The following is a 27,624-nucleotide window of genomic DNA, read 5'->3' as shown; positions in this document are numbered from 1 at the left end:
TAAGCGTCCTGCAAGTCCAACGCCACCATCCAGTCTCCAGGGTCGAGGGCAGCCAGGACCTGAGCCAGGGTCAGCATTTTGAATTTCATCTTACAGAGGAAGCCCCTGACGTCCCGGAGGTCCAAGATGGGACGCAGGACCCCCTTGTCCTTCTTGGGGACTAGAAAGTAGTGGGAATAACAACCACTCCCTACTTCCGGACCAGGAATGCACTCAATGGCCCCCTTGGCCACGAGGGACGTGACTTCCTGTCGGAGAAGAGCCAAATGATCCCCCGACAAGCTGTGGCACCGAGGTGGCATGGCAGGAGGTGAGGAGTGAAAGGGAAGGGAGTAACCCTGGCAGATTATCTGCAGCACCAATGGCGTGGGGTGCTCCCTGAATCTCAGATTAGGAAAGCTTAGAGGTGGAAGCAGCGGGGGTAGAGGTAGGCTACCCGCACGCTGGTTTCCAGACCCGCCCTTGCGGAAGCCACAGCCGCGGCCTCGCTGAGGCCGGCTCTGCACAGGCTTGCTGGAGGAGCGCGCCTGGGTACCTCTGCCCTGGCCACGAAAGGAACGAAAGCCAGGAGTGGCAGGGTTCTTTGTAGAAAGACCACCCAAGGACTTGGTCGTGGCCCGTGAGTCCTTAAAGCGTTCCAATGCCCTGTTGGCCTTGTCGCCAAAGAGGCAGGAGTCATCAAAGGGCATGTCCTTGAGCGAGCCCTGGACATCGGGTGAGAACCCAGTTCAACGCAACCAGGCGTGGTGCCGCAACGCCACAGTCGTGGAAATGGCCCTGCCCAATGAATCAGCGGTGCCCAAACCACACCTGATGGCAAACTTAGACGCATCCTTACCCTCAGCAATCGTTTGGGAAAGCACAGCCTGGACCTCCTCAGAACACTGAAGCAAGACCTGAGCAATGGAATCCCACACTGCGTGGGAAAAACGGCCAAACAAGCAGGCGGTGTTAACCGACCGCAGCCCTAAGCTGGCCCAGGAAAACAACCTCTTGCCAAACTGCTCCAGCCGGTTAGAGTCTTTATCCAGCGGAGCCGTGGAAAAGGCACTCTGCAACGTCAAGGCCTGAATGACCAGGCTCTCAGGCGTAGGCTGAGTGGTCAGGAAGGAGGATCACCAGGCGCCAGGCGATGACACCTGGCGATGTTTTTATCCACCTGCGCCCCCGTGGCCGGCCGCAACCAAGTGCCCAAAAGGACTTCGGTTAGGGCCTCACTGAAAGGGAGCGGCAGCTCCGAAGATGCCAACGCCGTCTGGAGAACCTCTGTAAGGAGGTTGGTCTTGAGGGCCACTGTAGGGAGGTCGAGATGGAGAGCCTCCGCAGAACGACGGAGCACCACGGTGTAGGAAGCACCCTCCTCCATTGTAGGCGGAGGAGAGGCAAACCCCGGGTCAGAAGAGACAGAGTTCACCCGCGTCCTCCAGGTCGTCCACCCAACATTGCTCTGAGTCACATTGCCGGGCATGGGGGTCCTCGAACCCGTCCCAATCGTCGTCCGTCTCTGGAGTAGAGGGTGCCGGTCGCGGCGGCAGAGCCGGAGCGAGAGAAGGGACAAACGCATCGGTAAAGGCACCAAAAACGGCTGTTAGCCACATCCCAATTCAGATCCCATGCCAGAACAAAATGGTCCAGGAACCGTGGCAGGGGTGGGAGAAACGGCACCCAGTGCGGAGCCGGGGCTGGAGTCGAGGTCGGCGCCGGGGCCAAGGTCTGCGCCGGGGCCGGAGCCGGCAGCGTCAACCTCGTGGCGCCAGGGCTGTAGCCAGCGGCACAGGATCCTGTGGCACCGGGGCTGGCGCCTGTGGCGGAGCCGCTGGGCCTACAGGATCTGGATACAGGACCCCGGGGCTCAAATGCGCTCCGGCAGGAGCCCGAGGCCTAAAAAGGCAGTCCATAGCAGCAAGAAACTCTTGCATCTGTTCGGGAGTTGCCGACGGACCCAGGTATAGCGGGTAGGCCACGGGACTCCCCGGCTGCAGAGGAACCGCCCCTCGTCCACCTCTAGAGAGCGACGGCGGCAAGTCGGAGAGAGAACACACTGGTTGGACTTCTTTTTATGGCGTCGCTTACCGGAATCCGAAGGCGAAGACTTGGAGCCAGAGGAGCGACGACTCCGGTCCCGCGAGCGGCGTCTGGAACGGCCCCGAGATGCAGAGCAGCAGTGAGAGAAATGCCAAACCTCCAGCAACTTACGGCGCCGCATGCGGAAGGCCTTCGGGCCATGGCTCGGCAGTCTTGACAGTCCCAGGAGTAAAAAGTCTCGAAAAGAGTAGTCAAAAAGTGACTGAGGTACGTGCTCAATCCGGATCTGCGCTTCTGGCACAGGAAAAAAAGAACGGACGTCAGCGCGCATGGGTGGGGCCTAAGTACTCTCCGTGACGTCATCTCAGCACTGACGATGCCAGTGACAGACGCGCAGCCGCAGGACGCCACCTACTGATGTGCAGGGGTACTGCTAAGCAAATCTTTCCGGATCCAGTCTCTTGCCTGGGATTATTCAAAGGTAAGGAATCCATCACTAACGTGTGTCTTTCAGATATCAGGTTCAAAGCTTGCCTTCCTTAACCCCCTACCCCCCGCTCTGTCCTAACACTTATCAGGTTCAAAGCTCGCCGTGCTTGCCCCCGCGCTTTTGGAACCTTATAAGTATTTAGTTATGCAGCACAATACATTTGGTGCAACAACATTAACTTTCGCGTGGTTAAACACTTATAAGGCCCCAAGTGCGAGACCTATTGGCTATGCCAATGCTTGTTAATTTAGACTGTGCCTCTGCTATGTATATCGCGCTTCTTTCTTTTTATTCTAGACTATGCCTCTTCTATGTATACTGCTGCCCTTTTTATTCTAGACTATGCCTCTGCTATGTATACTGCTGCCCTTTTTAGGTCTCGCACCTGCGATCCGGGGCGAAGCCCTGTCACAGCACGAGACCTATTGTAGGCGGCTCTGCTTACAAGGAATCAAGAGGGAGACAAGAGATGGGCACGCGCAGCATGCCGGAATCGGATCAGGTCGCGCGCGTGAACATGCGCTCCGATTCCGGCATGCTGTTCACACACACACACACACACAGACACACACGTTCTCACACACACACACACACACACACACACGTTCACACACACACACACACAGACGTGCACAAACACACACACACGCGTGTGCGCACACACAGACGCGCACACACACACAGACGCGCGCACACACACAGACACGCGCGCACACACACACAGACGCGCGCGCACACACACACAGACGCGCGTGCACACACACACACACACACACGCGCGCGCGCACACAGCTATATAGGTCCTGTAGAAGATTTATGGATTTGAAAGGAAATTTGACTCTTAATAAGCTAGCAAACAAGATGTCTCACTGGAATAGATCGCCAGCTTTTTCAGCAAAGATAATATCTTGTTGTTCCTATAATAGTCTATTGTGTGAATTAAAAAGTAAGTGTTGTTTGCAATACTTCTTCCTGGCATGAAGCCACATTGATCTCCGTGCACCACGTCTTGTACAAAGGGGTTATTCTGGAGGCCAACATGTTTGAACTTATATTAGTTATTAAGTAAGGTGATTGAACAATATGAATAGCCGGCCTATAGGGTGCTTGTCTGTTTTTCAAGAAGCTTACTATAGCTGCCTCTGAAAAAGATTTGGGGATCTGGCAGCCTTCTAGGATTTCATTAAATAGTTGCATTAGGATACGCACTAGTTGAGGCATAAACACTTTATAAAAGTCCTTTGGCAGTCCATCGCAGGCACAGGTTTTCCGATTGGGGGGGGGGGGGGGGGGAAGGTTGGTGCGGGGAGTTTGAGGGGGGGGGGGGTTAATGGGCACCTTCATTTTATTGACAGTAATGGAAGCCATTGCATGAACTTGTTAGTCACTACTAAGTATAGGTGGTTCTATAGGGGCTCCTCGCTGCAGCTGCAGTATGGTATGAAAGCTTCTGTAACTGTTGGCTGCACATTTGCTATCTGGATTTTTGTTCGCTGGCCCCACATGCAATTACTGGAGATAAGTGGGCAAAAATTAACATTCCGCAACCACAATAAACCATACAAATTAGTTTGTGTAAAGGTATTTCACCTACCTCACCCTAAAGAAAATATACAAATAACAGGCACTGAAGGGGCATTTCATAGCTCCGTATTTCAATTTCATTGGCTATAATGCCTGACGATCTACAGCCATTTGCGAGTGGGAACATATAAATATTTTCTGTGTAGTATAAAAGAGCTCTTCTAACATCTAAGGTGTGTAAAGCCCTTTCCGCTACAAAGTCTGGTTTTTGAAAAAACACTGGTAACTCTACTGATTGGTTAAGGTGAAAAGGAGTAATCACTTTTGACAGGAATTTTGGATTGGGTCTAAGAACCACTTTGTTAGGGTGTATCTGAAAAAATGGTTCTATTGTGAATGCTTGTATTTCACTAACTCTTTTTAGAGAGGTGATGGCAACAAGGAAGGCAGTCTTCCATGTTAGGAATTGCAGTTCACACTTGTGTAAAGGCTCAAAAGGGGGACCCATAAGTCTTGTAAGGACCACGTTTAGGTTCCATACTGGTGCAGGTGGTAACCTAGGTGGGATTATTCGTTTTAATCCTTCTATAAATGCTTTTATCGCAGGTACTCTTAAGAGAGATAGATGCTGTCTATTTTGTAAATAGGCAGCAATTGCTGCTAGATGCAGTCGTATGGAAGAATAAGCCAAGTTGACCTTTGTAGGTGTAGAAGGTAGCAAATAATATTTTGGATGGAAACATCCAATGGATCAATGTGATTGTTGTTACAGTATATTGCAAATCTTTTCCACTTAGCAGCATAACATGCTCTAGTGGTGGGTCTTCTAGCTTCTTTAATTATATTCATACAGTCTGGTGGTAAGTTTAAGTAGCCAAACTCTAAGACCTCAGGAGCCAGATCGCCAAATTCAGTTGGCTTGGTTCTGGGTGCCTTATTTCTCCATGGTTCTGTGTTAACAGGGATGGCATGAGCCGTAATTTCTGATGTGGAATCAGTGAGAGATCTAGTAGCGTGGTGAACCACGGCTGACGTGCCCATGTGGGGTCCACTAGTATTAGTTTGAGAGACTGTTGTCTGAGCTTGCGTACTACTAGTGGAACGAGTGGGAGAGTCGGAAAAGCGTACGCAAATCTGCCTGACCAGTTCATCCATATTGCATTCCCCTCCGACCGTGGGTGTGGAAACCTGGCGGCGAAGGTTGGGCATTTTGGGTTTTCGTGGGTGGCAAACAGATCTATTTGTGGCTGCCCCCACCTTTGGAAGAATGGTTGGAGAACCTGTGGGTGCAACTCCCATTCGTGAATCTGTTGTGACTGACGACTTAACCGATCTGCTATCTGATTGTGAATTCCTGGAAGGTGTTCTACAGTCAGGTTTATGTTTTGAGGGATGGCCCATCTCCAAATGTTCTGTGCAAGCTGGGACAGTTGCAGAGAGTGTCCCCCGCCCCCTGTTTTTGTACATAATACATAGCTGTCATATTGTCCGTCCGGATTAGAACAGCTTTGTTTTGTACTTGTACTTGAAAAGTCTTGAGTGCTAGGAAAATCGCTAGCAACTCTAAATGATTGATGTGGAACAGTTTTTGTTGGCTGTTCCATTGGCCTTGAGTGGTATAGTGCAGGAGATGAGCTCCCCATCCTGTGAGGGATGCATCTGTTGTGAGCACTACTTGTGGAACAGGGTCTAGGAACGGCCATCCCTTTGTCAAGTGTTTGGTGTTCCACCATTGCAGAGAGCGATATGTACGGCTGTCCACCAACACCAGGTCTGTGAGCTGACCTTGAGCCTGGTTCCACTGTTGTGCTAGACATTCTTGTAGTGGGCGCATTTGCAGTCTTGCGTGAGGAACTATGAAGATGCAAGACGCCATCATGCCTATTAGTTTCAGGAACACTCTGGCTTGAAGAGAGTGCTGGCTTTGAAAAAGGGAGGCTAAGCTCTGAATGCTTTGAATCTTGGCTTGACTGGGATAGGCTAGAGCTGCCGATGTGTCTATGGTAGCTCCTAGATATTGGTGAACGTGCGAAGGCTCTAGGTGAGACTTGGTGTAGTTTATTGTAAACCCTAAGTCATGTAATGTTTGTATTGTTTGTTTTGTGTGCTGTACACACTGGTTGAACGATCTTGCTTTTATAAGCCAGTCGTCGAGGTAAGGGAAGACATGTATTTGTAGTCTTCTGAGATGTGCTGCTACTACTGCTAAGCACTTTGTAAACACTCGTGGTGCTGTTGTGACCCCGAATGGAAGGACTTTGAACTGATAGTGTTGTCCTTGTATGACAAATCTTAGATACTTCCTGTGCGCAGGATGTATAGGAACATGAAAATAGGCGTCCTTTACGTCTAGTGTTATAAGAAAGTCTCCCTGTTCTAGTAATGGAAGTACTTGTTGTAAAGTGATCATGTGAAAATTATCCGATTGTATGTTGTGATTTAGGGGCCTGAGGTCGAGAATCGGTCTTAATGTCCGGTCCTTTTTGGGTATTAGGAAATACAGGGAGTAGACTCCTGTTCCTTGTTCCTGTAAGGGGACCACTTGAATAGCATCTTTTTGTAGAAGTGCTAGAACTTCCTGTTGAAGCAGGGTTATGTGTTCTGTGGACATTGGACGCTGCCTGGGCGGTATGTTTGGGGGGGGTTGCTGTGAGTTTTAGGCAGTAACCATGTTGGATAATTTGTCTTACCCACTTGTCTGTTGTGATGGAATTTCAGACAGGTAGGAACTGTATTAGTCTGCCCCCCACAGGAGTGGAATGCTGTAGGGGAGGCAGAGGGAAGTCACTGTTTGGGAGTGGAAGAGGAGCGGTTGTTGTTATTACCTCTACCTCTTCCCTTATTGTTGTTGCCTCTGTATCCTCCTCTAAAGTAGCCTTTATTAGAGGGGGTTAGTGTATGTGTTTTAAAAGATGGTGTTATCAGCGCCGGTCTGCTTGGAGCCTCCTCTATAAGAGGAGCGACGAAAACAACTTCTAGTTTGGGTGGATTGTAATGCACCCATAGACTTAGCAGTGTATGTGTCCTTCATCTTCTCTAGTGTGTTATCTACTTCTGGCCCGAACAACTGGTTTTGATTGAAGGGCTGGTTCAGGATGGTATTTGTACTTCTGGTTTGAAACCTGAAATGCGTAACCATGCATGACGTCTGAGGATAACACTAGTGTTAACTGCTCTGGATGCTGTATCAGCTACATCTAGTGCGCATTTAATTGAGGCATTAGAAATTAATTTGCCTTCTTGTAAAAGCTCTGCTGCCTGATCTTTGTATTGATCTGGTAGGTGTTCCATTAATCTTTCTAGTTGGTCGTAGTGTGCCCTGTTGTAGCGTGAGAGTAAGGCTTGTGTGTTTGCTATGCGCCATATGTTTGTTGCTTGCGCAGCAATCCGTTTCCCTGACGCGTCAATAATCTTTGATTCTTTGTCAGGCGGGGGTGTGTCACCAGAAGTTTGGGAATTGGCTCTTTTTCGTGCATTTGACACTACCAAAGAGTCTAATGGTAGATGTCCCTTAATGTAGACTGGATCAGCTGGTGCTGGTCTATACTTTTTCTCTATTCTGGGATTTAGTATCCTACACCTTACTGGATCTTTAAAAATCCCTGGAGCATGTTTAATGACCCCTTTGATCATAGGTAGTATTTGAGTAGACCTTTGCGACTGCTTAAAAGTGTCTAATAAGAAATCCTCCTCAATGGCATCAGAGTGCATTGGAACTCTGTGGTAAAGTGCAGCCCTGTTTAATAGATGATTGAACCCAATACTATCCTCTGGAGGGGAAGGTTTGGTTGGGTAGTACTGAGGATCAGGGATGTCTGGTGCATTATTTGGTGGGAAATTATATGCATCATCCTCCTTGGGATATTCTGGGTTGACATCTTCATCCTCATCTAAAGGGTATGTATGTGGCTCTGGTACATCATCCCCCCCACCTAAGTCATACTCTTCGTCAGTGTCGTGTGATGATGCAGGAGATTGAGCAGGAGAAGTTACAGGCTTAATATAAGGAGTGATAGGAGAGGAAGAAGGTGAAGGAGAGGAAGGGTGCATTGGAGAAGTCGCACAATCCTTTTTGGCAGGAACCACAGTTGGAAGTGGTGTGTCTGCTGGTCTTTTCTTATGAGGAATTGCTTTCACATGTCCAGTTTTTGGATTAATATAGACTTTTTTCTGTTTAGGATCTTGTCTAAACAGATTTTCCTCTTCTATAGTCTTCCTCGGCGTCGATTTCTTCGGTGCCGATAGTGGTTGTTTAGTGTTTTTTGCCTTAGGAGGAGTGATTGAGTCCTGTGGCGATTTCTTCGGTGTCGAAGGTGGTTTAGGCTTGTTTGTATCAGGCCTTGGAGTCTTTGGTACCGCTATCGAAGATTTTGGCGTGGAGACAGGTTTTGATGGGCCTGCAGTGCCCAAATCTAGCTTCCCTTCTTTATTTTTAGAAACGGATGGTTTCGGAGTCGAAGTTTTCGGGTCCGTTACGGTTCTTGGGTTTGGCACCGATGCCTGTTTAGGTTTGGGTGCCGAAGAGTCTTTGGGCGCCGAAGGGCGTGTTAGCTTCGGTGCCGAAGAGTTCTTCGGTGTCGAAGGATGTTTCGGTGCCAACGGAGGAGGTAGAATTGGCACATGTGGTTTTTTCAGTGCCGAGGCACCGCAAGGCGTAGTCTTTTTCCTCGGAGCCGAGCCCGAAGGCGGGGCGTCGGAGGGTAAATTTCGGTCTCGACTGGGCTTTATGGGCGGAGTGCTGACCGTTGCCTTTGGTTTGGGCAACGTCTGTTGTGCAGGGGCAGAGGTACTCACGGGTTGTCGAGATGGAATCGAATCGTCTGAGTCCTCTGCTCCCGATATGATCTGGAGATCAGGCGAGTCTTCCTCGGCGACGAGTGGAGCCTCGTCCTCGGAGATATCTTCGAGTGGGTTCTCGTCCTCGGAGACGTCTTTTTCGACGATCTCCTCCTCAAAGATGGCCTCCGGTGCTGGTGCTGATCTCCTCATCTCGTGTCGACGGGCACTCCGATCCCGAAACGTCTTCTTCGATCGGAAGTAGGCACAGGCTGTGCAGGGCGACTCGTCGTGTTCCGGCGATAGACAGAGGTTGCAAACCTCGTGATGGTCGCTATGAGGGAATTTTGCTCGACATACCGGGCATCTCTTGAATGGAGTTCTGTCCATGAGGCGTAGGCCGTACGGCACCGATAGGCCCAATGGCCCGCGTCGACGCACCGGGATGTAGCTGGTGATGTCGAAAAGTGTAATCGATGTCGAAAGTTGTTTGTCTAAAGTTTCACGCTTCGAAAATGCCGAAAAGAGTCGTTTCTAGCCGGAGCGGAAAACTTTAATCCGAACCCAGTGGCGGAAAAAAACAATCTAAGGATGGAGTCGATGACCATGCGCCGTATTGTCCAAGGGAGGAGTCACCTATCTCGTGACTACAAAGACTTCTTCCAAGAAGACAACAGCCTGCAATCATCCGAGCCCAACACCAGGTGGCGATCTATTGCTAAGTGTACAATGTGCAGCTCATATGCCTCGTACACATATAACCAAATCAACAGAGTTCATATTAAAAACGCTCAGATCAGACAGTAGAGCTTTCAAACACCTCTGCCTGCTCCCCAGATGTAGAGATTAGATTGTGACTGTGACGCCAAGACCAGGGCATCAAGAAGCGAGTCACGAACCCTGTGAGTGAGCTCTTGTAAGAACACAGGATGTGCCTGACGCCCTGGTCTACGCTCCCGCCATCACCTGCACACTGACCCTAAAGTGCAGCCCACTTGTGCTCCTACAGGGAAGGGGTCTAGGACTCTGTTGACTCTCAAGTCCTCCCCTTATAAGAACCCTGGACGCTGCACCACCTGAGGGCAAATCTGCACAGCAGTACTTGTCCCAAGGCGCTTCCTCGCTACGGTGGTGGCGACTGCACTGCTAACGAAGAGAGAGCACAGAGCAAGATTTCAGTGGATGTGTAGTCCTATAGCTCCTCTCCAGCCACTGCTACAGAATCCACAAAGTAGCACCCAGAGGCAAGGACGCAAATGGGGTGGGCGCAGCTAGGGGATCTCCTGTGAAGCCAAAGAGCACCTGCGAAAAGAACCCATGGCAGCCTTCGAGGGCAGTCAGGCAGTGAGGGTGTGACCTGCAGGCAGATCACTTAGCCAAAAGTAGGTCCCCCTTGCAGTACGCTGATCAGGGGATGCAGGCACACAAACTTGGCAGCAGGAGGAACAAGCATTTGCAATGCAATAGGTTTCACATTTACCAGAGTTTAACCTCTTCGCTGCGGCGCCTATTCCGCCGCAGCGCTAAGGGGGCGGGGGGTGGGGGGGGGGGGGGGGGGGCGCGGCGCTCACACACTGGTGACGGAACCGCTCCGTCACCAGCCTCGGGTGAGCTGTGCTGATGACGGAGCGGTTCCGTCATGGCCCCACCCGCTCAATAGGACGCGCCGCGCAGGCGCGAAATCAGCGCCGCACAGGCGCATCGGGCGGGCCATGACGGAACCGCTCCGTCTTCAGCACAGCGCCACCGCGGCTGATGACGGAGCGGTTCCGTCATCAGCGTCGAAGGAGTTAAGCTATTGGCATTGTAAATAGCAATGCTTTTTATTTATGTTTTAAAAACGAAACCAAAAATATAAGGCATTGTCATTTGCAATGTCAATAGCTCAAACTCGCGTAAATGCGACACCTATTGCATTGCAAATGCTTGTTATTCTAGACTATGCCTCTGCTATGTATACGGCTATACTTTTTTATTCTCAATGGTGAGTTTGGTAACAAAATGAGTATTAAAACTGTAATATCATTAATGAGGCAGGAGGTGATATCTATTTGTTGAACACATTTTGGAAAATAAAATAGAGAATTCGTTTTTCAGTCCAGGGACGTCCCTTCCTTCAGACATTATGTGCTTCATCGAGACTTTGGTTCAAGTCTACACACTAATGACACCATCCGGTCTCTTTGAAGAGGAGGGACAAGTGGTGCAGCACTTCAGTAAAGGGGCCACCATGGGCCCAACCCAAAAACCACCTACCATAGCACCAAAAATGCAGTCCCTTCACAGAAACCAGGCACTCTACGGTAACACCAGAAACACAGTCCTTCACAGAAACCAGGCACTCTACAGTAACACCAAAAACGCAGTCCCTTCACAGAAACCAGGCACTCTACGGTAACACCAAAAACACAGTCCTTCACAGAAACCAGGCATTCTACGGTAACACCAAAAACAGTCTTTCACAGAAACCAAGCACCTTACCGTAACACCTAAAACGCAGTCCTTCAAAGAAACCAGGCACTCTACCGTAACACCAAACACACAGTCCTTCACAGAAACCAGACACTCTACCGCAACACCATTAACACAGTCCTTCACAGAAACCAAGCACTCTACCGTAACACCAAAAACGGAATCCTTCACAGAAACCAGGCACTACACGGTAACACCAAAAACACAGTCCTTCACAGAAACCAAGCACTCCATGGTAACACCAAAAACACAGTCCTAAACAGAAACCAGGCACTCCATGGTAACACCAAAAACACAGTCCTTCACAGAAACCAAGCACTCTACCGTAACACCAAAAACGGAATCCTTCACAAAAACCAGGCACTCTACCATAACACCAAAAACACAGTCCTTCACAGAAACCAAGCACTCCATGCTAACACCAAAAACACAGTCTTTCACAGAAACCAAGCACTCCATGGTAACACCAAAAACACAGACCTAAACAGAAACCAGGCACTCTACGGTAACACCAAAAACACAGTCCTCCACTGAAACCAGGCACTCTACCATACACCAAAAACAGTCCTTCACAGAAACGAGGCACTCTACGGTAACACCAAAAACACAGTCCTTCAAAGAAACCACACTCTACGATAACACCAAAAACACAGTCCTTCACAGAAACCAAGCACTCCATGGTAACACCAAAAACACAGTCCTTCACAGAAACCAGGCACTCTACCTTAACACCAAAAACAGTCCTTCACAGAAACCAGGCACTCCACTGTAACAACAAAAACACAGTCCTTCACAGAAACTAGGAACTCCATGGTAACACCAAAAACACAGTCCTTCCTAGAAACCAAGCACTCTATGGTAACACCAAAAACACAGTCCTTCACAGAAACCAGGTACTCTACCGTAACACCAAAATCAGTCCTTCACAGAAACCAGGCACTGTACGGTAACACCAAAAACACAGACCTTCACAGAAAATGGGCACTCCATGGTAACACCAAAAACACAGTCCTTCACAGAAACCAGGCACTCTACGGTAACAACAAAAACACAGTCCTTCACAGAAACCAGGCACTCCATGGTAACACCAAAAACGCAGTCCTTCACAGAAACCAGGCACTCTACGTTAACACCCAAACACAGTTCTTCACAGAAACCAGGCACTCTACCGTAACACCCAAAACACAGTCCTTCATAGAACCCAAGATCGCAGGCCACGTCAAGCACTTTACATCAAAGGAAATTTCAGTTCTGAAATGGAAACTCTAGCGCCTCAAATTGTTTCGCAATATAAAGCGCTCAAGAAGTCACCTGCAGACAATTTCAGAACAAATACGATCAAAGCAAAACTCTGAACAATTCTGAAACACCTACTGCCCTGTGTTAAAATTGCAGTACACTTCCATCTCCAAATGAATATAAAAAAGCCATACTCCTTGATAAGACCGACTACTTCTCCTCAAAAATTCTTTCGGCCGAAAACCAACCTAGGGAAATCTTTACCACTGTCCTTGAGTTAGCCTCCTCAGATAGGGTCACCCTTAAACCTCCCCCTTCCCAATCTCTCTGCGATTCTCTCAATGATTACTTGATTGAGAAAATCGCTGCTATCAAGTCTAATATTCCACTGCCTTCTCCTTCCTCTATCGATCCCCAACCACCGTTCAACCTGTTTCATTTGGATCAAATACCCCCCCTGACCAGGGAAACTTTTCTGTCTCTGAATGCCAGGGTCAAGTCAGGATCCCCCTCTGACTTCTGCCCTGCATATGTCCTGAGGGAGATCTTTCTGGCTTGCCCACTGCCCCCTCTTACCTTTATCAATGACTCTCTGGCACAGAGCATTGTTCCAGATCGTCATAAGTCAGCAACCATAATTCCTATCCTAAAGAAGCCTGGCGCCGATCCCCCCCCCTTCCCAACTATCATCCCATATCCCTTCTTCCGTTCTTGGGAAAAGTCCTGGAATGTCACGTCACCAAAGTTTTTGGCGCATTTGTGGAGGGCAGCAGTAGCTTAGCCCCATGTCAGGCAGGCTTCAGTCCATCCCACTCCACCGAAAAGGTGGTCCTCTCGGTTATGGACAAGCTCAGAGAGGGGATGGATATTAACTCGCCCCAGGCACTGGTCCTTCTTGATTTGTCCGCCGCCTTTGACACGGTTGATCATTCCATTCTTCTCACCCGTGTCGAGACGGCCGGCATCAGGGGACCTGCCCTGGCTTGGCTTACCTCCTTTTTGAGGGATCGAACGCAGGCCGTCCATCTGGCCGACTTTTCCGCACCCTCACGCAATGTTCAATGTGGAGTTCCCCAGCGCTCTTCCCTTTCCCCTCTTATTTTTAATTTATACATCTTCCCTCTCATTTTTGCTTTACAGCAGATGGAGGTCATGGTATTCAACGATGCCGATGACCTCCAGCTTATTTTTAATCTGTCTCCCTCCCCGGAGTCCATTCACAATTTCCAATCGGTTATGATTTTCATCAGGGACTGGATGAACTGCAACCACCTTAAGTTAAACCCAGATAAAACCGAACTGGTACTTACAGGTGGCGGCTCCAGTCCCTGGTCCCCATTGTTTTGGCCCCTTTCCTTGGGTACCCCTCCTTCACCTTCTCCTACAGTTAAGACACTAGGGATAACACTTAATAAACACCTTACCCTCCACTCCCAGATTAGTTCAGTGGTCTCATCTTGTTTTCTGACGCTTCGTAATATCTGTAAGATATCCCGGTTTTTCTCTTTCTCTGCACTTAAATTGATCCTTTTGGCCATGGTCCTGTCACGCCTGGACTATGGCAACATCTTGTACAATGGGGTTCCTGCTTATGACCTGCGTCGCCTTCAATTGGTCCAAAACCAAGCTGCTTGTCTTATTTATGGTCGTTCTAAATCCCATCACGTCACTCCCCTACTCAAAGCCTTGCACTGGCTCCCCATCCGGGAACGCGCCCTCTTCAAGATGGGATGTACGACCTTCCAGGCTCGCGCCGGACCAGCTCCGGCTTTCATCTATTCCGAAATTGAAGCCTACACTCCTAGTAGAGAGCTGCGATCCTCTAACCAGTCTCTTCTCTCTGTTCCTCGCTTTAGGAAGAAAAAATCCGGGGGCGTGAAGTTCTCTGTCCTTGCCCCTACCTTTTGGAACGCCCTCCCCTTCACCATTAGGTCTTCTGTCTCCTATCCTGTGTTCCGCAAAGCACTGAAGACTCTACTTTTCTCACAAGCTTTCCCACTCTAGTGCCCTTCTCTGCCCTAGCGCCAAGGAACCGCCTGGTAATCGTGCGCTTAATAAATATTTTATTTTCAACTTCATCCTTACCGCCTACTACAAATGCACCCTGGCCACAGCCATGCTTACCGCCTACTACAAACACACCCCAGCCACAGACATCCCTTCCGCCTACTACAATCACACCCTGGCCACAGACCCATCTACCGTAAAAACACACTGCCACGGAGATCTCGAACGCAAACACACAGACATCCCTACCGCCTACTGCAAACACCATGGCCATAGGCTTCCTTACTGCCTCCTACACACCAAGGCCACAGACATCCCTAAATCATACTTCAAACACACCTGAGCCACAAACATCCCTATTGCCAGCAATCAATCATCATCTGTAGAGTGTGCAGCTACCTCAACAGAGATGTACCGGCGCTAAGAGCAGGCTAAAGAGAAAGACCAGCCGATAGAATTACCCCTGCGCCTAAACAGCCAAGTTTTTAAGGGATTCCTAACCACATGTTCGGTTTCTATCTGGCGCAAGTGGCTTGACGAATGCGTTCTGCAGTTTATTGGCCCTTACTGAGAAGGACCTGCCACCTTGTCGAGTCTTGGCACATCGTGGGATGCAGAGTCGCCACAGGTGATTGGATCTCCAGGTCCGCTCCTGCCGATATGGGATTAACCTCTGCCTAAGGTACCCTGGGCTCCTGCCACTTGTGGCTCAAAAGGCAAAGGTCAGCGCTTTAAACTCTATCCTCTTGGCCACCAGGTGCAAGTGTAGCTGTCTCAGGTGTGGGGAGATATGATGACGGAAGGGTACCCGACAGATTAACCTTGCTGCCGTATTCTGGACCATCTGCAGTCTGAGAATCGGGAAGGCAGGCAACCCCAGGTAAAGGCTGTTGGCATAATGCAGCTGGAAGGTCACCAACGCTTTCCTCCGGCAGAAATCATAGGAATTTCCTGACAGGAATTTCCTCATAGTTTTCAATTTCCCACAGCATGTTGACGAGATGTGCCAGACTTGCGCCGTAAAAGAGAGAGCGGTTTCCCACCTGATTCCAAGATTTCTTGCTGAGTACGTGGCAGTCCAACTCTACAGGCCACCAGCGGCACGAGTGTGGGAGGGAGGGGTAGTTGGGATGTGATTGACTAAAAAATAAGACCTTCGTCTGATCTGCATTTAATTTCAGACAATTTCCGTTCATCCAGATTGAGATGTCTTTCAGGCACTCCTTGAATTTAAGGAAGGCTGCAGCAGATTTTACTTTAAAGGAGAACACCAGCCGAGTGTCATCTGCATAGGACACCACCTTCAACCCCCATATGGCAGTAAGAGAAGCCAAAGGCGCGAGGTAGATATTAAAAAAGCACCTGGCTCAAGGAGGAGCCCTGAGGCATTCCACACAATAGTGTTTTTAATGAGGAAGAGAAAGGACGATGAAAAACCAGTTGGGAGCAGTATTCAAGATAGGGGATGGCACTCGCCTGGATTCGGTCCTAAAACCAAGATGTCTTAATCTTTCCAGCAAGATTGAATGTGAGACCGTATCGAACAATGCTGAAATGTCCAGGAGAACTACAATGGCAGATGCGCCACCATTAACAATTCCTCTCACTGAATCGGCCACTTCTACCAAAGCTGTCTCAATGCTCCAACCAGACCGAAAGCCTTGGGAGTCCTGTAGGAGGCCATTAGCTTCCACAAAGTCGGCCAGTTGTTGCTGAGCCAATTTTTCCAAGATTTTTGCAGGTGCAGGCAGCAGGGAGATAGGTCAAAAATTGCTGAGCACTTCAGCATTAGGTTTCCTCGGCAATGGTAATAAAAAAGCCGGTTTCCAAATAGACGGAAAATTGCTAGTTTTAAGCAAGGAGTTCCAGATTTGGTTTAATACAGGATTTAGCCTAGGGGGCTTGGATCTAATAAACGGAGAAGGGCCAGGGTCCCCAGGCAAGCCAGACTTGCATTTCAGAAGTTCAGCTGTGACTCCTCAGCTGTTATTGGAAGAAATTCCAAGGAAGTAGTAAGGGTGTAGGAACGGGCTAGATGATGATTATTGGCAGCGGTTCCTGTCACAACCAAAAACGAGGACTACAATTTTTGTATTCAAAAGAAATGGGACAGGCTTGTGCACAGGGTATGGGGGGACAGATGATATCCATCACTGCTGGTTTGGTAAAAGATGTTACAATCTTAAATAAAAATGTCCTTAGTGGAGTTCTCAGAACTCTCTATGTGTCTAATGAAATGTTCCCTCCTCTTAAACCATAACAGTTTGTGGAATTTCTTCAAGACCTCCTTAAAAGTACTGCAGGCTTGTAGGACTTTCTCCAGCAGCGCTCTAACCTCTTGCAGCTGCTCTTTTCCACTAAGTTCAGCTGAGAAGCATGGGCCGAAGGTGAGGCTCTGGGAGTAGTAACTGACCTTAAATGTGAGACTATATTTAAGCATACACAAAAGCACAGGTGCACCACACAATCCTTTCGACCTAGCACTGTGATGGTGGGTGCCAATCAGTGTGCACACATTTCCCTTTGCTGATATAAGGGGTCACTTACGATTAAAGTTATTTCGGGTTAGGTGCTGACATCAAGAAGGCTCCACTGTCTTTCTGTCTTTAGCACTATATTTAAAGCAGTTGTGATCCAGGAGTTAAAACTGGAAGAAGCACAGTCAGGATTTCCTGACAGCTGTGGCACTGCTGTTTGCAAGGCTGGCCCCAGAGTATCTTTAGTGACCTTTCTCCAGTTCCTCTTTACTTCTGTTAGTTTTTCTCTTATATGTAGCTTAGCCTCAAACTGAAAGGGACAAGGAAGTGGTCCATCCATAGCATGCGAGGAGGATCCTCCGCTCTCAGATCTTGAATGCTCCTGAAGATTAAGTCTAGCATATGGCCAGCTCTATGGGTAGGTGAGGTAACAAACTGATACTTAAACCTTTTAGTGTCGGTATTAAATGGGAAGCCGGGGGGCAGCGAGAATCATCTACATGTAAGTTCAAATCTCCCAAGACTGTAAAATTGGTATAGTGAAGGGTCAACTGGGCAATGACATCACACAATTCTGGCGTATGGCCATACAGGCAGTCTGGTGGCCTACAGAGCAGCCGCCTGGCATAGGTGACTAGCGGTGAGATATTGATACAGAATTTTAGACCCTTAATACTGCCTAGTTGGCCCAACTTGGAGATAGACACCGCCCAAGTATCTTTCATAATAATGAAATGAAATGAATGAAATGAAATGAAAAGATAATTCATAAAGCGCAATGGCTACCCAGGGGCGTCCCGGCGCTACAGAGGTTGGGCTAAAAGCGGAGTACGCTGGATTTAGAAGGAGTTTTCAATATGGTTACTTAAAGGAGGATTTATTAAAATGGTCCGCCTCCCCCACCCTATCTCCACCCTGGTTGTAAACACAGTTTGAAAACCGGTGGGGGGGTTGCTCTAATGTTATTACATTTTACCTCAGGGGAATCAATGGTCACTACCTTTTCCCCATCCGACTCAAAGCGCATTGAATTTTAAATTACAGGCCTTACAGTGGTACTCAGTGCATCCTGCCCCTAGGTCTTCGCAGGGGTTACTTGAGCACGAGTCACCTTTGAAGGCCATAAGAGAATCTCTAAAACCTTTGTCATATAGATATGCTTTGCCTGCACACTTTGTTAAGTTAGCATGAGCTTATTAAGAAGTTTAAACGCCATTTTACCTTTCTGCTGCTTTTTGCACACGGCACATATTGTTATTAGAGCTTTGAGCCTAGTAGAATATTTTGCTTCACACAAGAATAATATGTTTTGCTATTGTATCAGCTTTGCTTGGTAAGCTATGTCTGAACAGTGAGTGCCGAGGCCTTCAAGGTTATTTCAACACAGTGATTGTTGTGAGGTCTGATCTTCGCACGTTCTAGACATATATAGGCAGCTCCGGCCAACTCTGGCTTTAGGCGCGTTTTAAGAATGCACAACGCAGAGCATGCACACACACTTGATGAATTTCACATGCAGCGAGCTGGTGGAAGATGATGTGATCCCTTTCCACTAGGATTAGAGGTATGGGGGCCGCCCTTCTAAAAACCCAAAGAGACCTTCTTAGATATAATATAATATACTAGCAAGGGAGGGTAAGACTTGGGTGCCATTTAGCCTTTCTCCCTTTAGCATTTTAACATGCTTTCTCCCTTTGTATTTTATGGACTATGTTTGCTTGTATTAGCCAAGATACTGCGCTTGAGAACACTGCATTAGAAATAAACATTTCAAACTTGCACCTGTCTTCATTTACTCCTCGTTTTGGATTGGTGTGGTAGCATAACGAAAGAGTGTTCATGTGTTCCACGTTACCTGAGGTGTTCTAAGTCCATGTTCTGGGTTGTCTAAACATTGGGAGTTTGTAAGAACCAATGAGACACTGATTGCTAGTCTGGTAGGGGATTTTGGATACTGAGGTGAGTTTTGGCACACCCTAATTCACTGAGGTTCCAAGTCTCTATGCACAGTTCTGTGTAGGAGCAGAATCCCTGCGACACCTTTAGTAGCCTTACCACTTGCAATTTGAGCAGCATGGCTGGCGCTGGCCGCGATCCGGTCGCAGACGGGCTTCCCTTTGGCGCGCCTGCTGTACGTCTGCATTGCGGATTGCATTAAGAAGATGCCGGGAAGCAGACCAACAACTAGACTGCTCACCCCACAAAATGCCTTCTACTTGTGGCCCCACCGAGCGATGGAAAGATGGTGCTCGCGACCAAGAAACGAAAAATGCACAGCACTCAAGCCCTCACAACTGAGATACAAGAGAAAATTCAGGCAATAAAGTTAAAAATCTGGTAATCAGCTGTGGCAACCGTTAAAACAATTTGCAGTCCCTCAGATGCCCCCTTAAAGCACCACCTGCACCATCGCCTACTGCAAACACACCCCAGCCACAGACATCCTTACCACCTACTGCAAACACAACCCGGCCACAAATATCCCTACTGCCTATCGCGAACACAACCCGGCCCGGGACATACCTTTCACCAACTGCAAATATACCCTGGCCAAAAACATCCCTACCGCCTCCTGGTAACACAACCCATCCACAAACATCACTACCAACTGCTGCATATACAAGCCGTCCACACATATCCTTACCACCTACTACAAACACAACCCGACCACTAACATCTTTTACCGCCTACTGCAAACACTCCCCTGCCACAGACATCCTTACTGCCTGCTGAACACACACCCCAGCCACAGACATCACCTACCACCTACCGCAAACACAACCCGGCCACAGATATCCTTGCCACCTGCTAGAAACACACCCTGGCCACAGACATGCCTACCACCTACTTCAAACAAACCCGGCCACAGACATCCCTACCGCCTACAACAAACACACCCCGGCCACCAACATCCCTACCGCCTACTACAAACACACCCAGGCCCCCGACATCCCTACCACCTACCACAAACACACCCAGCCACAGACATCCCTACTGCCTACTACAAACACACCCTGGCCACAAACATCCATACCACCTACTACAAACACTCTCCAGCCACAGACATGCTTACCACATGCTAGAAACATACACTGGCCACAGACCTCTCTACCGCCTAGCGCAAACAACCTGGCTACAAAAATGTCTCCCGCAAACAACCCGGCCACAAACATCCCTCCAGCCTGCTAGAAACACAACCCGGCCACAGACATCCTTACTGCCTACTACAAACACCCCTGCCACAGATATCCCTAACACACACCACAAACAACCCGGCCACAGGCATGCCTACTGCCTACCGCAACCACATCCTGCCACAGACATCCCTATCGCCTACTGCAAACACAACCCGGCCACAGACATCCCTACCACTTACTACAAACACAGCCCAGCCACAAACATACCTGCTGCAAACACAAACCGGCCACCTACATGCCTACAGCAAACCCTCCGCCATCAGATATCTTTACTGCCTACTTCAAACATTCCACAGCCACAGACATCCTTACCGCTTACGGCAAATGCACCACAGTCACAGACATCCCTACCGCCTACTACAAACACACAGAGCTACAGATGTCCCTACAGAAAACAGCCGAACCACAGACATCCCTTCCGCCTACTGCAAAAACACCCCAGCCACAGACATCCGTACCACCTACTGAAAACAACTTGGGCACAGGCATCCCTATCGCCTACTGCAAACACACAGAGCTACAGATGTCCATACAGCAAACACACACAAGCTACAGACATCCCTACTGCCTGCTGGAAACTCATCAGTCACAGAAATCCCTACCACCTACTACAAACATACCCCGGCCACAGACATCCCTACTGCCTGCTGCACACACTCCCCGGCCACCGACATCCCTGCCGCCTGTTGGAAACACAATACAGCCACAGACATCCCTCCCGCCTGCTGCAAACACTCCCCGACCATAGGCATCCCTATCGTCTGCTTCAAACCTACCCAAGCCACAGATGTCCCTACTGCATGCTATAAACACACACCAGCGATAGACATCCCTACGCCAAACACACCTCCTGTAAACACACCTGGCCACAGACATCACTACCAAAAAAACATCATGTCCACAAACAACCGCACTGCAAATACATCCCTACCACAAAAACACCCCAGCAACAGATATCCCTACCGCCTACGGTGAACAAACCCTGGCCACATACATCCCTACCGCCTACTGCAAAGGCACCCTGACCATAGGCTGAGGTTCTAGGGATGTGTTATCAATGCACCATGACAGTATCCTACAACACCACACACACAGGCCAGTCGGAAAGCATTCACTGTGCTACAATAGTCTCCTACAACAGTACACAAACAAATCGCTAAGCGAGCCTTCAATGCACCTAGTTCAACAGCTAGTAATGAGACAGCCAGTGAGCATTCACTGCGTAATGAGCGTATCCTACAATCTCCACACATCACAGTTAGCCAGTGTGCATTCAACGTGCTCTATCAGGATAGTGATAACAGTCACTGATAAGGAAGTCTGTGCGCATAATCGATGTTATGGGGTAAAAGCTCAAATCCATGACAAATAAGGGAGCCTATGAGAGCTCACTTTGCCCTGATAACATCTTACAACACATATTTGTAAGTAAGATTGAGAGCATTCTCTGTGCTCGGACGGTGTCCTATAATGGCCACAAATGTTGGGAGTCTGAACATTCAGTCCAAAATGGGAGAAATAGCCATGACTGACACAAATAACCTGCGAGTCCTCGTTGCGCCAGGAAAGCATCCAGCAACACACAGTAATAAGGCTGGAGAGCGCACGTTGTGCTATGTTCGTCTATTACAGCGCACATAGATAAGGCAGTGTGAGCGCATTCACTGTGGTGAGACAATATTGTGCACAGATAAAGCAGTCGGGTGACAATTCACGGAGTAGCAGAATAATTGCAATAAGCATCCACACGTCAGACTAGCCATTATCTCCCTGTAGTGAATAGTGTACTGCTCCAGCACAGTGGTTGCTCACAGGCGGACTTATGTATGGCTATTGAAATTATTCTGCCACTCACTACAAAGGGAGAGGAGCTGGTACACACAAACAGTATACAGTGTGAGCAGTATAGGCCTTCACTGTGCTATGGTAGTTTCTCACAACAAAGGGAGAGGAGCTGGTACACACAAACAGAATACAGTGTGAGCAGTATAGGCCTTCACTGTGCTATGGTAGAATCTCACTACAATGGGAAGGTAGCTGGTACACACAAACAGTATACAGCGTGAGCAGCATAGGCTAGGCCTTCACTGTGCTATTATAGTATCCCAGCTAAACAAGAATCTGATAACCATCATTACATTAGAACATAATAAAACATTGAGACTATTCTGCAAGTCTGTACATAAAGCAACAGCTTCCTTCTCTGAAGACACAACACGAAGGACCTTCTTAAAGGTATAGCATACTATGTGCGTCTTCATTTCCCTCCGTATCTCTCCCTGATTTAAAACTTGCAATGGAACATTCCTTGAGCCACCACACTGGCGAAGCCATGAAGAAGGGTGGCAGCAAATGAAGCAAGAGGGAAGAGGAGTGAAACCAGAACCAAGCTGAGACAGCAGGCACAGGGAAGCGCCCATCCACTGAGCTGAGACAGCAGGCATAGGGGAGCGGCCATCCACTGAGCTGAGACACCAGGCACAGGGAAGCGCCCATCCACTGAGCTGAGACACCAGGCACAGGGGAGCGCCAATCCGCTGAGCTGAGACACGAGGCACAGGGGAGCGCCCATCCGCTGAGCTGAGACACCAGGCACAGGGGAGCGCCAATCCGCTGAGCTGAGACAGCAGGCACAGGGGAGCGCCAATCCGCTGAGCTGAGACACCAGGCACAGGGGAGCGCCAATCCGCTGAGCTGAGACACCAGGCACAGGGGAGCGGCCATCCACTGAGCTGAGACACCAGGCACAGGGAAGCGCCCATCCACTGAGCTGAGACACCAGGCACAGGGGAGCGCCAATCCGCTGAGCTGAGACACCAGGCACAGGGGAGCGCCCATCCGCTGAGCTGAGACACCAGGCACAGGGGAGCGCCAATCCGCTGAGCTGAGACAGCAGGCACAGGGGAGCGCCAATCCGCTGAGCTGAGACACCAGGCACAGGGGAGCGCCCATCCGCTGAGCTGAGACACCAGGCACAGGGGAGCGCCAATCCACTATGCAGGCAGACATGAAACGTTCATTTGCTGAAGATAGGCGGCATCAAGAGGCTGGGCCTCCAGGGATGACAAGGGACACAGATTGGGGCGGGCAGCCCCTGGCCGGGTACTCACCGAGGGTCTCACAGCTTGTGTTGCGAGAGCACTGCCCGCTGTCTCGGTCCAGCGAGGACAGCTGCTCGTCGGATTTGCTGAGTTTGCCTATGCTGCTGCAGGGGGACAGTCGGGGGGACTCTCCCCCATACGAGTGGCTTCCCCCCGAGAGCCGTCGTGGTGTGTAGCAGTCCACGTCAAAATCCTGGGACAAGAAGAGCATGAAGTCAGTGAGAAAAAAGGAAGCAGAATAGACTCCATGTTACTGGAAGTGCAGATGACGGAATGGCTGCACTGAGCTGTGCATACACAGAATGCGCTCGAACATGCAATTTCAGAAAGCAGTTAAGTTCATGGATAAAATCTAATCTCAAGTGTTTTTATATCACTCTTTTTATTCAACAAAACTTAACTTGAATCCATTCACCTATGAGAAAGTGACCCAAATTAGCTATGCGTTTCAGAACAAAAACACTTTAAAAACGTATAAGGACTTGCAAAAACTTTAAATCACAAAACCACATTTATTTATTTATTTATTTATTTATTCAAAGTTTTATATAGCGCGAACAGGATCCTTACAGATATCAGAGCGCTTCACAAAGACAGGGTAGGGGCAGTAGGAGTCAACAGAGATAATGGGAACAGTATAAAAGTCAATAACATGGTAATAACATGGATAATAAAAAACATACATAAAACCGATCCGTATACAATCAGGTAAGGAAGTAATATAGGACAGCACAAGTCATTGATCCCACTACAGAGGTGTTCAGGTGGATCAGTAAACCAACGTGTATCATATCTTGGTCGGTAGTAAGAGAGTAGCGTAGTAGTGCCCCCAACAAGTAGAGTATAGTGCCAAGGGATAGGGTGAGCAGTGATACAAAGCAATGCAGAGTCTCTGAACCAACATCTATAACGATCAGGAGATCTTGGCCAGAAGGATGGTTTTCACCTCTTTCTTGAAGAGTGCAGTGGAGGAGATCAGCCTGGTTTCAGGAGAGAGCGCATTCCAGACCCTGGGTGCCATTCCTGAGAAGGAGTGCTTGTAGGTTTTCGCTTTCCGGAATCTACGAGGTTTCAGGAGTAGATTTTTTGTACTCCTATTGGATCTCGAACCTCCTGATATAGACAGCTTTTGAGCGAGGTAGTTGGGTGCCTTGTGGTGCACGGCCGCGTGTCATAACTGCAATTTTTAGATGTATTCTGGCTTCAAAAGGCAGCCATTTTAGAGACTTTAAGTCTGGGGATATGTGCGAATGCTTTCTAGAGCCAGTAATGAGTCTCGCGGCAGCGTTCAGGGAGGCTCTTAAGGGTGCTGTTGTGGATAGCGGGAGACCGCTGAGGGCCGCAATTCCGTAGTCTATTCGAGGAATGACTAAAGCTTGTACAGCAGTTTGGAAGTCTTTGGCCGGGAGGAAGGGTTTAATTTTCCTCAGCGTGTTAATTTGGAAATTAGCTGCTTTTGTGGCTTTGCTGACGTGCTGCTGCATGTTGAGCTTGGCGTCGAGTGTGATGCCTAGGGATTTCGCCGAGTCCACGATGGTAGGTTGGACATTGAGTGCTGTTAGGTTGTTGAGCCAGGTTTGGGTGGTGGAGATTTTCGCCGGGGGTGAGATGAGTAGGAACTCAGTTTTCAGAGCATTCAGTTTGAGGTGATTATCGGCCAGCCAAGATTGGGTGTTAATAAGCGTGGAATTCAGATGTTTGATATCTTCCGGGGATTGTAACTTTAGATAGAGTTGTGTGTCATCGGCGTACATATGGAATTGAACATTGGATGCTTGAAGCAAGGTGGCGAGCGGTTCCACAACGAGGTTGAACAGTGTAGGGGAGAGGGTGGATCCTTGTGGAACACCTAGATCTGCAGGCACAGGTGTAGATAGCACATTGTCGATCTTGAACCTCTGAGACCGGTTGTGAAGGAAGGACGAAAACCACTTGAGAACAGTTCCCGATAGCCCCATTCGAGTACTTAGCAGCTCCAGCAAGTTCTCATGTTTGACCGTGTCGAATGCTGACGAGAGGTCAAGAAGGATGAGGAGGCAGGACTCATTGCGATCCAGAATTTGGAGGGCGTCATCAATTATGTGTCATAGCTGTTTCGGTGCTATGTTTCGCTCTGAAGCCTGATTGATGAGGGTTGAGGAGGTCAAATTGATCAATGTGTTTTGTTAGTTGGAGTTGGACACATTTCTCCAGCAGTTTGGCCAGCGTGGGAATATTGGTGATGGGCCGATAGTTGTTTAGGTCAGACGGATCAGCTGTAGGTTTCTTGAGTATAGGCGTGACTTGCCCCACCTTAAGGGAGCCTGGGATGTGGCCTTGTTGCAAAGAGCTGTTGATCTTGGTCCAGAGAGGGAGGAGCAAGGGGGTAAAGTCTTTTACAGCATTAGCAGGTAGAGGGTCAGTGAGGTGATTAGAGTGCTTCAGGGTGCAGAGCAGTTTGTGTATTGCTTCTTCCGAATAGGTATCGAAGTACTGCCAGGATGCCTTGTTTTTAGGTTGAGTGTCTGCCATTCTGGTGTGGTTGGGGTATCGGCTTACATCCATGATGAGGTCATTTCTTATGTTGTCAGTCTTTAGTTTAAATAAAGCAGAGAAGGCTTCACAGTGTGGGGTGTCATTTGTTGTGCTGTTTGATTGTGTGGGTTGTGCCTTTGTTTGGGTCTTGATTAGCTCGAACAGTTTTCTTGGCCTGTTCTTCGCTTGGTCCAACTGGCGGCTGAAGAAGTCCGACTTTGTGCGCTTTACTTTCCTAAAGTAGGCATTTCTCTTGTTCTTTTTTTAATTACAAATTACATTAATTACAAATTGTTCGGAGTTCATCCTCAATGCTTCACTTGGTATTTTAAAACATCCATAATAAAGTTATATCAAAGGAGCACCTCAAAGATGATCTAACTGGCCAGCTTTGTTCAAAACCATTCCTACCTCCACCTCGTTTCTCCTATCTTTAAGCCTTTGCTTAGTGCACACATCATATACAGATCCTCTCCTGGCAGCATACCACCGTTACACTTTTCTTTGTACTGCCATTAACAAGTAACACAATCGTATCTCAATTATTCGGGATAAATTGTTCCAAGCCAACCCCTCTCTTCCTTTGTAAGAAACATTTTTTTCAAACACCATGCCTACTAATGATGGAACAAATTCAAATCAAACTTCCATTGGTTCCTGTTGTGCCATTTGCAGCATCATTCACTGCTAGCTGCAGTATTAATGTTGCTGGTTTAATGTAGGTTATTTTTAGTTGCATTTTGCCCATGTGAAGGTCTCCAGAGACATTTCGAGCTGTTAATACAGAAGGTAGAATTTCACATTACCTCCCCTATGTGGGGTTGTCACAGTACATACCTGTATTTATAGTTACTAGCAACCCAAAGAAAAAGTTACTTACCTTCGGTAATGATATTTCTGCAAGAAACATTAGTAGTGATAGATTCCTTACCTTAGAGTTACCCCTAGTCCTCAGCTAGGCGTGGCGGTGGAGCGCCGCTGTCGTGGAAATCGCTCTACCGTATCAAGGCCACATCGTATTGTGTACTTGGCTGCATCTCTCTCCCCAGCAATAGCCTTCGAGAGCACGGTCCGCTTCTCCTCTGGACACTGAGGCAGCACTTGCTCCACCATATCCCATAGAGTGGGAGTAACGGCCAAAGATGCATGCAGTGTTCACAGACCGCAGCCCTAAACTGGCGGAAGAAAAAATCTTCTTCCGAAATTGTTCCAGTCTCTTAGATTCCCTGTCTGGGGGTGCAGTAGGGAATGCGCTCCGGGACATTGAGGCTCGGACAACCAAACTCTCAGGGGTGGGGTGTCGGGAGAGGAAAATGGAGTCACCCAGGGCCGGGCGATGGCGTCAGGCCACGTTCCTATCCAAAGGAGCCTCTTTGTTGGGTCTGGACCAGGTGCCCAAAAGAACGTCAGAAAGTGCCTCATTAAAAGGCAGCAGTGGTTCCACAGAGGTAGCCGCCGGCTGAAGCACTTCGGTCAGGAGGTTAGTCCTGACGGCCACGGTAGGGAGTTGAAGGTTGAGGGCCTCCGCCGCCCTACGCAACACCACTGCATAACTTACACCCTCCTCCGTAGCCACGGTAGGAGGCGTGAGCATGCCATGGTCAGGAGAGGTGTCAAAACCATTGGCATCCCCCAGTTCCTCTGCCCAGTCCGGGTCATACTCTGAGCTGTGAGAGACTCCTCAGACCCCTCCCAGTCCTCCCTTTCCTCAGAAGGTTGATGTATAGGCTGAAAATAAGGAGGCTGGACATAGGGGTAGATAGGCCGCATCGGAATCTGCGTCGAGCAACGCCGTTCCGGCT

The 27,624-nt window shown here is 48.8% G+C and overlaps 1 protein-coding gene across 3 annotated transcripts in view; it reads right to left on the bottom strand.

Moving 5' to 3' along the window:
* RAPGEF1 (Rap guanine nucleotide exchange factor 1) overlaps nucleotides 1-27,624 on the bottom strand; it is a 669,494-nt gene that overhangs the window by 317,234 nt on the left and 324,636 nt on the right. For all 3 annotated transcript variants that reach the window (XM_078646181.1, XM_078646179.1, XM_078646180.1), the window contains exon 8: nucleotides 23,318-23,501. In XM_078646181.1, coding sequence (XP_078502307.1) covers nucleotides 23,318-23,501 — 184 coding nt within the window. The remainder of the gene's footprint in view (nucleotides 1-23,317; nucleotides 23,502-27,624) is intronic.

This window comes from Lissotriton helveticus, chromosome 5_1, assembly GCF_964261635.1.
Source record: "Lissotriton helveticus chromosome 5_1, aLisHel1.1, whole genome shotgun sequence".
Taxonomy (NCBI): domain Eukaryota; kingdom Metazoa; phylum Chordata; class Amphibia; order Caudata; family Salamandridae; genus Lissotriton; species Lissotriton helveticus.
The sequence above is the reverse complement of the archived record's forward strand: the minus strand, read 5'-3'. Positions and strand labels throughout refer to the sequence as shown.